We start from the raw sequence: 11,999 nt of genomic DNA on the forward strand, positions 1-11,999 counted from the left end.
AGCTGGTGACACAGTGACAGCAATTACCACGTCGGGCTGAATGGATAATTAACAGCAGATAAGAAAGATGCGATGCTATGAGATCAGAACAGATCTTGGATAATTAGTTACTTACCTAGCAAGATAACACCGAACACTCGGAGTCTGCAATGCCAAGCATCTCCACCGACACCGTGACATCCGACAAAGACGGTTATGAGATCATCTAGTATCAATCAGATCGTAGATAACAAGATAACTGACCAGATGAACGAGACGAATTAATTAATTAATTTGATCGGCGCGTCTTGCGGCACGCCACCAACGTTTCAGGTGCAATGGCCCAATCATCGCTGCCGGAGCATACAGAGCTATCGTTTCTGAAACGTTACATTCATCGACAGGAATATTCACTAATATTAATACGCATGGCACTGGCAGTTGATTAGTATTCTCCGTTGTTTTACAGAAGGTAATATAGGTCATAGGTATTTATTCTGGTAAGATTCGATTCGATCTACTCCGTATATATTTAAGTCTAGGAAATAAATCTCCAAGTAGAAGAAAATACGCAGGACTTGCCAGAGTTTCTAGCACCAGACTATACTGTACTGTACTGTACGGAGCACTGTACAGTACCTAGATGAGTATGGATGTATGAAGAAGGTCCAAGTTTGTATATGTCAGTACTTTTCTGTACTGTGTATATCATTCAAAGCTAATCATCGCATCAGGATATATAGGTATATAACACGTATAGCGTGCATTATCGTTAAAACCGACATGACATTACTGTTCCAACCCTCGACATATCGACTGACTGACACTGACTCAATAGATATACCGGAAGCTGCAGAGAAAAGAAACACCGTTAGCTAACTGGATCCATCACTAAGAATAAGGATTGATGGCTCACTTCATATTCTCCCGATCCGTCAGGTCCAAAAACGCCGTCGCATCAAGATCTCTGCCCTCCAGACCGCCCTCCTGCTGCGACTGGATGCGGTCGCGCTTCTGGTTCTCCCACCGCAGGAGCAGGCCAAGAATCGAAATGAGGACGGCCTCGACGAGGTGCGAGACGATCATGGACCAGATGCCGAGGCGGTAGGTAGGGCTGTCGGCAGTAAATAAGTACATGGATCATAAATAAGTACATGGATCATTCGACAGCAGGATGTATTGGAGGTTGACGTACGATTGATCAGTCTTGTAGAAGAACGGCCCTGCAATGTTCCCCGTGCAGTACCCGAGGAAGAGGACCGCGTTGGTGACGACTTTTTTCGTGTGGCCTGCATACACAGATTTAAATCAGCCAGGAACAAAAAAAAGAAGGTTAGGGCTCGAATATCAACACACCCGCCGTATTCGCAATCTGCATGCTGAGCACCAACACAAACGCCGCATTGTACGGCCCCGTCAGGTAGTAGCACAGCAAGCGGCCAACCTTGCGGTCAAGAGGCACAAACCGCAGCCCAAAGGCTCCCACCAGGTTGGGGATCAGGAAGATGAGGATGAAGACGCAGCGGCGGTTCTTGAAGCGGTCGTTGAGAAACACGCAGGTGAGGATGGAGAGGGCGATGAGGACGCCGTAGGGGATCTGTAGTCACACAGTTAATCTGCATTCCGATTCCGTCTTCTGGTGAATTTATTCTGAGGTTCTGCATACCTGCATCAGAGTCGTCACGAGGGTCGAAAACCCAAACCCCTGGATGATAATCGTGCCAAAGTTCGAAATGCCTCCGTTGGGGATGTTACCTGAATCAATTCAGTCAGCTAGCGGCAACCGAGCATACAGTAGGATGGTATCGTCCGTACAAACAACACCAAGGATGAAGAAGAAGTACAGCTTATAGTCTGTAAACGCCTCCCAGATCTGGTACGGCTTGAGATGCTTGTTCTCGACCCCGGTCTGGTTCTCGCGCAGCCGCTCGACGGCCATGCGGCGATGCTTCAGGCTGAGGCCGGGTGCAGTGACGGGCGAGTCGGGGAGGAAGAGGAACATGACGATGCCCCAAGCCGAGCAGAGTGCGCCGCTGCAGGCGATCAATCAGTCAATGCGATCAATACAAGCCCTGGCGTCCGGCTACTTACATGACCAGGAATTCATATTTCCACGACGGCAGTGCCCCCCGGATATGCCCGATGGCATAGCCAAACAACCCGCCCATGGCGATGCCGAACCCGTTGGCCGTGTACCACAGGCCAATCCTCACCGGTTGCTCCTTGCGCGTGTACCACATGCTGGTGATGAGCATGAAGCCGGGATCCGAGCAGGCCTCTGCGGCGCCTGATAACACTCGAAGGACGGCGAGCGTGGCGAAACTGTTGCAGGCAGCCTGGAGCATCAAGAACACGCCCCTGTGTCGTCAGCTAGACGTTTATTTCGAATTCTTCAGTTTCTTACTCACCACATAAAGATATTAAAACCGAGGTATTTCCCTGTCGTAGTCAGCAAATCACCCACGCATAGGATAACTTCGACACACCAATTGGCAACCGCTGCAGCAAAAAATTCGTCGGAAACGCCCAGGCCAAGAAGCCAAAGTAGAACAGGCTGCTGAGCCAGTTGTACTCTGTGCCCTCGAGGTGCAGATCCTGCCGAATGCCGAAGATGGCGGCATAACTGAGGGTTGTCTACACAAAAATAATCAGCGAACATATCCCCAATCAATCCACGAGAAGAGTGAGTTTTTTGCTGACCTTATCAATGTAGAAAAACGCATAACAAACCGCCAAATACGGCAGAATCATCAGATCAATCCGCCACAGCAGCTTGCGCTCCTCTGCCGGATCGATGGCCTCGCGCAGGTCCTCGACGTCGTTGAAGAGGGCCATGGCCGTGTCGCCGTCTTTCGACTTGGCGGCCATTTTCCATTTCGACTCTGCGGGGGGTCGTTCATCGTGCGTGACGGTTGGGGCGGCGATTTCCTCCCCTGTGGTGGCGGGGTCTTTGCCCATGTTGCTGTCTGTCTGTATCTAGAATCGATTGGCAAATCTCGCAGTGTCCAGTTCAGCTAGCTGTTGAATAAAGGAGATGGCGAGGCAGGAGGACCCAGCTCTATTTCTACAACGAGAGGAGACCCAGCTCGACCAAAAGAGCAGGTGCCCAAAATCCACAAACTTACTCCGTACACGGCTGATCATTTACCCTGCAGCTCGGCGATCGACCAGCTAGCTAATAGCTGTCCATGTGTGAGTATAGTCCAGCGCATTGACACGGCATGGTTGGTTAACTTCATTTCATTTCCCTGGATATCCCCCGGATACTTTACCCCGTACCCGACGGACCATTTCCGGGGGATCGTCAACGATGCGGGGTAAAACACTCCTCCAGAGTAGTCGGGTCGGATGTATACGTACTTGCAGAGGCCAAAGCGTGCGCTTGTTTTTGCTTCGCTCATCGGAGCATGTCCGACTCCTTCCCTCTCTCTTCTCTGTCGAGATCTCCCTGCATTATTATGGTTCTTGGCTTGACTCGCCCGAGAGAGAGTTAGAGAGTTGCTATGTCATCCACGCAAGGCAGGGCGTTTCTTGGCAAGCGGAGAGAAGGCAGCAATAGAATGGAGACGGCTCAGCCTTCGTTCGGAGAGGAAGCCGGACTCGCAAGCTTTATTTCCCATAGGCAGAGGTAGGTAACCTAGGTATACTCCGTACTCCGTACCTAGGGTGGGCCGTGGGGAAAACGTGGGGGTGTCAAGAATAGTCGATTGGGGATGGAATCCAGGATGTAACGAAAAAGAGATGGAGAATAGTGGAGAATACGAACGAACCTACTTGATAGAGAGTGCAGAAAGAAAGATTGTGCTTCCTTCGTATTCATTAATAATACTAACATTATTATTATTCAATCTCGTCGTGTACTACCTGCTAGCCACTTTTATCTATACTCGCAAATGCAGTCGAGATGCCTTCGCTTCCTCTAAATCTGTATCTGTTCCAATGCAATATCACCCATCACCGAAAAAAAAAAGCAAAACGGCGAATGTATGCAGTCAGGTGCTGTCGTCGAGTCTATATTATAGGTCATGTCTACGCAACATAGTGATTGTCTACCGTCGATTGAAGTTCAAGAGCCGGGACTGTTGAACCGTTAGCAGTGACAACTAGCAGTGATGACTGGATATGGACGCACCCCCACAAACAGGATGATCAAGTTGCTGGCAATAAACGCCGCAAAGATCCCCAGATCCCGCCAGCGATTCGCATAACTCAAGCCCAGCGGCGCGTAGAACTCATCGCCAACCCGATACGCGCAATACTCGCACTGGTCCGTCGCGTTGTTCAGCAGGTACCCCGGTCCGCCCGCGTCGAAGAACGCCTGCATGTACTCGCCGCATGTCTGCCCCGGCGGCGCGCTGAAGCGGTTGTACTCCTCCGGCTGGCACACCACCGGCCGGTCGTGCAGCTCCGTCACCAGCATCCCCCCGATCAGCCTCGTGAACGGATCCAGCTGGTACAGCCATGCCCGCCAGAACCCCGGGATCTGCGGCTTGGGGATGGCCACGCCACAGAACAGCGAGAAGATGATCACGAACGGCGGGTTGAGCTGCGACGCGATGAAGGCGCTCGGCGTCAGCGCGGCGATCATCTGGCCCAGCGTCACGGAGAAGAATTCCGTGATGAAGACCATGAGGAACTGGTATCCCGCCCGATCGGACGCAGTCTGGAATCCCGGGATGTAGTAGATGGGCAGGAAAAACGCCACGGAGCAGAGAATGCTGTACGGGATTTCGGCCACCACCATCGACAGCGCAAACGCGATCGGCCGGTACGTCTTGGACGCCGATTCGCGGTAGAAGATCAGCCGCGACATGTCGTATTTGGGCTCGACCTGCTGGATGATGATGGCCGGAATCACCGTGATCTGGAACAGCACGAACACGCGGTACTGCAGCGACGAGCGCGAGTCGTCCAGCTGCAGGAAGGCCAGACCCGTGAACAACGCAATCACCGCGTGGGTGAACAGCCGCGTGAACCCGTAGTTGGGCGATCGCCAGAACGACAGGTTGGCTCGCCGCACGACCGTCTTGATCTGGAACCAGAGAGGCGTCGCATACTCCATGTCCTGCTGGCCCGTCACCCCTTCCTCCTGGTTCTCCGCGATGCGCTCCGCTTTGATCCGGGCGATTTCCTCCTTGACGGCCTCCAGCTCAGGAGAAGTCCGCCAGATGTCCCCCCAGTCTCGATTGCCGATGCGCGGCGTCTGCCCAGCGCCGATGGCGTCCAGCATCCATTCCGCAGGATTGGCATCGGGCGGGCAATCGGCCCCGTTGCGCCGGAAATAGTCGAGGAGGACCTGACTGTCCGGTCCAATGTCGCCAAAGTAGACGCACTCCCCGCCCTTCTGCAAGAGCAGGAGCCGGTCGAAGCTCTGGAAAAGGGCCGCGTTGGGCTGGTGGATCGTGCAGAGTATCGCCTGGCCGGCCGCCGCGAGCTTTCGCAGGAAACGGACAATGTTGAAGGCCGACTGGCTGTCGAGCCCCGACGTGGGCTCGTCGAGGAACAGAAGCAGTTCTGGCTTCGCTGCCAGTTCAACTCCGATCGTAACCCGTTTGCGCTCCTCGACCGAGAGACCAGTCGCCGGGTCGCCAATGACGGCGTCTGCGAGCGGCTCGAGTTCGAGCAACGAAATGATCTCCTCGACATAGGCAAACTTCTCGGCCTGGGGGACGTCGTACGGCTGGCGAAGTTCGGCTGAAAACCGCAAGGCTTCCCGGACAGTCTGCGTCGGCTCGTGGACATCCAGCTGCTCGGCGTACGAGGTTCCGCGCTGGAAAGCCGTGCCCGGTTTCTTGCCATCCACAAGGATATCGCCGGTGACGACACCGATATTCTTCCGTGCGGCCAGGACATCCAGCAGGGTCGTCTTGCCGGCGCCAGAAGCGCCCATCAAGGCCGTCAGCTTCCCGGGCTGGACGTAGCCATACACCGAGTTCAGCAGACGGCGAGTTCCAGAAGGGACGGGGACGTCGTAGCAGAGGTTTTCCCAAGTGAGAACAGCCTTGGAGGCGATCTTCAGCTCGTTTCCGGACTCGTCCAGCTCTTTGTTCTGCCGCTTTTGTCGCCTGGCCATCAGCTTCTCGTTGAGTTTCTTCCGCTCTGCGTTTTCCTTCTGATAGAACGTGACGGTTTTGCCGCCCGCGCCGAAGTTCATCGTCTCGCCCAGGTAGGTGTTGGTGAACAGGAAGAAAGCAATGAGCGCGATGATGATGCCAAAGTTGCGCCACAGGTCACCCGGGTCATAGCTGAAGCCCACGCGAAGGTAGTTGGAGCCCGGAATGATCGCCGAACCGGGCTCGCTGCCTTGCAGGGTGCAAACCTGGTGAGCGATATCGCCGTACCCCGGACCAGACGGGACCAACGAGCTGGAGACACAGGTCAAGGTCAGACGCTTGAATTCATTGATCATCAACGACGAAAAGCCAAGGCCAAAAGGGTTGATGTAAAAAATCCACCGCAGCCACACCTGCTCGCTCTGGTACTGGATCAGATAGCCCGTCGTCAAAACGAAGAGGGTGATGATCACCGCCGCAAACTTCATGGCGTAGTCGAAATCCGGGCAGAGGCAGCCGATGGCCCGGAAGAACAGAGTCATCGACAGATAGCCCATGATGATGATGAGAACAAAGGTGAAGAAGGCGCCCGCGTCCAGCACCAGTCCACACATGAAATAGACGATGATACTGAACACACATATCTGCACCGATGCGAAGGCGATATCGACGATGATCTGAGCGATCCACAGGGCACTCGGTCGGTGGAAGGTAAACGCCCGGTGCTTGTTCACAATCGGCCGGCCGAGCATGGTCGAACCCAGCTCCGAAAAGGCTTGGAATGCATTGAATAGCAGCGATATGAACAACAGCCCCCCTCGCGTGAAGGCGCCGGCACTGGTGGTGGGCAACTTGAGCCAGACCGTGCCCAGGATGATGGCCGTGCCGATCGATGTCGCCCACGAGACGGTCAGCGCGAATTTATCCTGCCATTTGATGTGAAACTGGCGCTGCATCAAGGCCCAGACCTGGAGGTAGAAAGGAATCGAGTAGACGGAGGATTTGGGCGTGAACTTGCGTTTGGCTTCCTGGTGGGCAATCTCAAACTCCTCATAGACGTGCTTCTCCTGCTGGATTTGGGCGCGGTAGGCCGCCATCTCCTCATCCAGCCTCTTCCGGTATTCCGACTCGTTGAACGCCTTCACCAGCTCCTCGGGCGACGAGGGCACGTTGTCCGGGCCGCGGCCTGCCTTGTACTCTCTCTCGAACGGGTCCGTACAGCCGGTCAGATAGTCCGGAGTCGTTTGACGGGGCTTTTCCTTGAAGCCGAGACCTTCGAAATATGCCCTGGCTTCCGAGGCGGGTCCAAAGAAGACCTGTCGTCCTCCGTCAATGACCATCACCTTGTCGAACTGCTTGTAGATGTTCTCCGATGCCTGATACAGCGACACAAAGGTGGTGGTTTTGTAGATATTGGTCATGATGCGCAGCGACTTGGCAAAGTCCAGCGCCGTGGACGCATCCAAGCCGCGCGTGGTGTTGTCCCAGGCCAACACGGTGGCCGATGTCACCATCATCTCAGCGATACTGACGCGTTTCCGTTCGCCGCCGGAGATGCCTCTGATGAATTGGTTCCCGACGACGGTGTTGACGGTGTGCTGGATGTTGAACATCTTGAGCAGCAGGTCGATGACCTTCTCTTTGAACTCCTTCTTGGACATTCCCGCCGGTCTCTTGCCGGGAGTTTTCGTGTCGAGGGCAAAGCCGAGAGTCTGGCCCACGGTCAGGGTGGGATGGTGGACGTCGTCCTCCTGATTGTAGACAGCTTCGCCACGGAATCTCTTTGCAAAGGTCTTGGCGTCGAACGGGCCATACATGACCTCTCCATCGATGCCGGTGTAGCCAAACCGTTGGTTCGTGATGACCTTCAGGAACGTGGTGCAGCCGGAGCCCGGGCGGCCGAGCACCAGGACCATCTCCCCGGGCTTCGCAACGCCGCGAAAGTCGTGGAGGATCTCAAATTCACGGCCCTTCTTGCCGAAGCCGAGGAGATGCATGATCGTCGCGGGGACGTTGAAGAAGTCGATCACGGCGTCTGGAAACGTCTTGACAAAGTTCTTGACGCCGCCGATGCCCCGGACCGTAAGACCGTCCCAGATGACGCCTAACCAAATCAGCGAGAAGTCAGGTATATGCACCTAAAGAGTGCAGACTGCTTACCAATCCGCTTGGGCTTGATGCCGGCCTGGACCTCTGCGGCCCTCGAGCCCCGGAGGGCGCTCTCTAGATCCCAGGACTCGTCGTCGGAATCGGTCGAGCTGCCCAGCTTCTCGACATCGTCGAGCTTGGCAGCAGTCCTTGACTGTTTCGAGAGCTGCTTGGACAGGCGGCGAGCCTGCTGCGAGATGCCAGACAGCTCTCTGTTCAGCTCCGCAAAGTCCTTTTCGGCCTGCTCGACGTCGACGCCGGACTGGGTGCGCGTGAGGCCGTTGTCGGAAGCTGCCATGGCAGTCTCTTGACAGAAACTGTTCTGACAGGCGTGCACTAACTATAATATAAAGATATCATGGAGCAGAGCAACAAATCAATCAATTAGATTCGAAGACGAGTGGGCTATGTTGTGTGGGAACTAAATATAAACAGGCTTGTAGAAGCATTACAAATCAAGAACGGGGGGAGAAAAAGACTGAAGACACCAAGCAGACAGTTAAATGTAGTTATTCAAGTTAACCATGCCTTTGACAGCAACAGCAAGGACAACTGCAGAAGAAAAAAAAATAGAAAAGCAGACATGTCGAAGGAGAAAAAATAAGTTGGAGAGCGCCACTAGAGACTACCCCGGATGGCCTCCGGAGTAAGAGTCCGCTGGCATTAGTAGGTAGGTAACTGCACAGGCTCCAATTATCCAATCCAAGTAGAGAAATAAATTGCACTAGAAAAATAAATTGCCATCCTGACGGCCTCCGCACGGAGCGAACTGGAGGTGAGGTGGGGCTCGGTAGGTAGGCTCCAGAGTCGACTCATCATGATTCATATGCTGTCAGTATACACGCATAGAGGAACTGGAGAACTGTTCTGTGAAATCTTCTGGAAGGAGTTTCTGCATTAATATTGGCAATTGTGCTGATCTCGATTGTACTGTGACTGAAGAGTTGAGTAACGAACATTGAAAGAGGAGGAGAAGGAGGGAGAGAAAGGAGTTCTTGGCAGTCGCTGCCAGTACAAGTCCTCCGTACGGAGGGTTAATTCCAAGCACACACATCACACACACTGCAAAAAGCCACGCTTTGCCATGAGGATGCTCCGTGCATGCAGCTTGAAAAAAAAAAACAGTATTCAACAAGACGGCAAGCGGCAGAAACTGTAATACTACACCGCCTTCTGCTTCCGATCCACGGCCGTACTCCGGAGTAACTTCCTCACTTAGATTCTAGTATTATCAAGATATTGATGAAAAAGGTCTCCACCTTTCTTTATCAAACATCATGGCAACACTTCCATCTTCTAGCAGGCCCTTGCATCTGACCCTTTGAAAGTTCATGAGCCCTCTACAAATTTCCTTCAGGTGCTTCCGCAAACAACAGTTAAGCACAACTTTGTCAGTCTTGATGATCTTCAGCAGAAAGTCACAGCTTACCGGAAAGCTGAACAGCAAAGCAACAACCTCAATCAATTCTTAGTTTTTCTACATGTTCCTGAGGACCAAGTCCTACGAATCACTGATGACTCGTTCTCATTCCTTGGTGGTCGGGTTTCCTACGAGCGTACTACACAGACCCTGGTTATTAAAAATGCCCAACAAACCGCATGAAGTGGCAAAAGATGAATTCACTAATATTCTCAATCAAAAGTTCGCCCAGATGAATCTGTCTCGTGCTTTACGAAAGACCGGATCTACAACAAGGACTCATGGAATCTGGATCAAGGAGCCAGATGCTTCGTGGAAACCAAAATCGTTATCAGCTGAACAAGCCAGTCCCTCACTTATTCTTGAAGTTGGCCTTTCGGAAGCTACCGGTAAATTAGTTCTTGATACTCGAGGATGGATTGAGGCTGCAGATTCTCAAGTTCAGATTGCCATTCCTGTTCGGGTTATGCGGGAAAAACCAAATATTTCCTGTTCAAATCTGGGAGAGAGCAGCGTCCACTCCTCCTCAAATTACTCGACAGTATCGCGCACCTGCAGCAATGCAGCAGCAAATTCACATTTCATATAGCAAACGAACAAACACTGTGTCAGGGAACATGACACTTGCTTTTGAAAAGATTTTTTTTGCGACCTGCTGATCCAACAAAGCCTATCGAACAGGACATTGTTATTAGTCAACAAGAACTCGAAGACATTGCTCGGGAAGTCTGGGAAGTGCAAGGATTTGCATAAATCATAGCAGATATTCAATCTCATGTCCAACCGCAAGAGCCACTGCTGCGTAGATGCACTTGCATTCCCGCATTTCGGCTTCGTCGTACTGGTGCCAGAAGAGCTTCATTTCAGGGAGTCGTTCTTCCCAATCGGAAATACTGTCGGATGAATCCCCTGGCTGGTGAAAGAGCTCGGTGTAGAGCTGAATCCGCAACCGGGCACGGCGCATCCGAAATCTCGTCGGTGGACATGCGTTGTAATGGGGCCCAGGCCATGGGTTGCAATAGAGGAGAGTACAATTCCACACACGAATCGCGAATACGAGGTAGAATTCAACGGCCTCAACGACGCTGATCATATACTCGAGTGATGTCTGATTTCGAGGCACGCTTGCTGGGAGAGGGTGCTGATGATCTTCCCCAAAGTAACAATTCGAGAAAATGTTGCAACTGCTTCTGGTCCAGAGCGCCGATGGAACGAGCGGCAAGAATAGCATACAGGTATTGGTAAAGCCCCATATACCGTGAGGACCGTTTCAAGATTGCCCTTGTTATCGTGCTGAAGGAAGCTGAGAATGGGATGGCCATTGAGGGAAAGGCTATCAGAAGGCTTTGCAGTGTTTTCAGGTCGTCAAGACTGGCCATTATCATCGCGTGTATGTCGGATGGAAGCTCGAGGAGCCTACCCGCAGATAAGTCTACCTCTCTCGAAAGGGACATCGTTCAAGAATAGATCGGAGTCAGCATGGATAAGCGTGGAAGAACTGTGAATTGTAGAGCATTGGTTGCCAGCGCATACAAATACAAATCCCAGGAGCTATCGTTGCTAGTTTGATGATGACGACGATGATGATGGGAATAGAGAACTGACTGAGGTTTTGTGAAGCCTTTGCTGATCACAACTCAATATGCCTGCTTCTCAGACTAAATCAAGTGCGAGAAGGCAAGAAATGACGTCTACAGAGTATTTCAGCCTAGTATTCTCTCCCCTAAACCAATAAAATCCAGCAAGAGTTGGGAAGTACAGTACCTACATGCCAGGCTACAGTATATAATATATACCTATGCATCCACGCCCGTCCCTGTCCTGACTCACACATATAAATACGTCTCTACTCCCCTCCCTCATTCTAATTATTTTTCTCTTCTTTAAACCTCCTTGAAGGTCCAAGCTAACCTAACCCTATTAAAAAGTTGTTCAAACAAGAAAACAATGCATTATTTTTGGTTCTCGTGACAGGGATATAACAAGGCGCTTTGCGTCTGCTATCCCCATCGCACTGTGCCCTTCGATCTTACACTGCGATCGAGGGACGCCGTTTTTTATTTTAGTTTCTTCTTTTCATCATTTTCATCGGCTTGGTCCGGTGGGTTGGAGAAGAGAAGAACAAAAAGAAACAGAACCAACTGCCCGGAGGAGAACAGGGGGGGAAAAAAAGGGACCTGTTTCGATCAGTGATCTATATATATATAAGAGGACCTCATAATGTAGAATAATGATATGGTATGATCACTTGAAGGGATTGATTTTGCTCTTCGAAGGTGCCTGCTCTTTATAACAATACGTATGTTAAGATGCTTCCCAGAGATTCAGGTTTAGAACCTGAGCTACTACGTTCTGGCTACTCAAATTGCATAACTGAAGACCGCACATTTACTGCCTAG

General features: G+C 52.0%; 3 protein-coding genes across 3 annotated transcripts; 1 reads left to right on the top strand and 2 right to left on the bottom strand.

The window, feature by feature from the left end:
* Nucleotides 1-891: 891 nt before the first annotated feature.
* On the bottom strand, nt 892-2,937 carry T310_8329 (MFS allantoate transporter; the record flags this gene model as incomplete). Its single annotated transcript, XM_013468886.1, has 9 exons — nt 892-1,093; nt 1,175-1,268; nt 1,336-1,576; nt 1,646-1,734; nt 1,795-2,012; nt 2,071-2,337; nt 2,388-2,418; nt 2,466-2,613; nt 2,680-2,937. 9 exons carry the CDS (start codon nt 2,935-2,937, stop codon nt 892-894), a joined length of 1,548 nt encoding a protein of 515 aa, XP_013324340.1.
* A 1,132-nt stretch (nt 2,938-4,069) lies between these two features.
* On the bottom strand, nt 4,070-8,765 carry T310_8330 (ABC transporter; the record flags this gene model as incomplete). The annotated part of the gene is made up of 3 exons (XM_013468887.1): nt 4,070-8,136; nt 8,193-8,497; nt 8,704-8,765. The coding sequence occupies 3 exons, from the start codon at nt 8,763-8,765 to the stop codon at nt 4,070-4,072; spliced, it is 4,434 nt and encodes a 1,477-aa protein (XP_013324341.1).
* A 998-nt stretch (nt 8,766-9,763) lies between these two features.
* Nucleotides 9,764-10,353, top strand: T310_8331 (uncharacterized protein; the record flags this gene model as incomplete). The annotated part of the gene is made up of 2 exons (XM_013468888.1): nt 9,764-10,141; nt 10,270-10,353. 2 exons carry the CDS (start codon nt 9,764-9,766, stop codon nt 10,351-10,353), a joined length of 462 nt encoding a protein of 153 aa, XP_013324342.1.
* Nucleotides 10,354-11,999: the final 1,646 nt, after the last annotated feature.

The sequence above is a fragment of the Rasamsonia emersonii genome (assembly GCF_000968595.1).
Source record: "Rasamsonia emersonii CBS 393.64 chromosome Unknown ctg1118621760712, whole genome shotgun sequence".
Taxonomy (NCBI): domain Eukaryota; kingdom Fungi; phylum Ascomycota; class Eurotiomycetes; order Eurotiales; family Trichocomaceae; genus Rasamsonia; species Rasamsonia emersonii.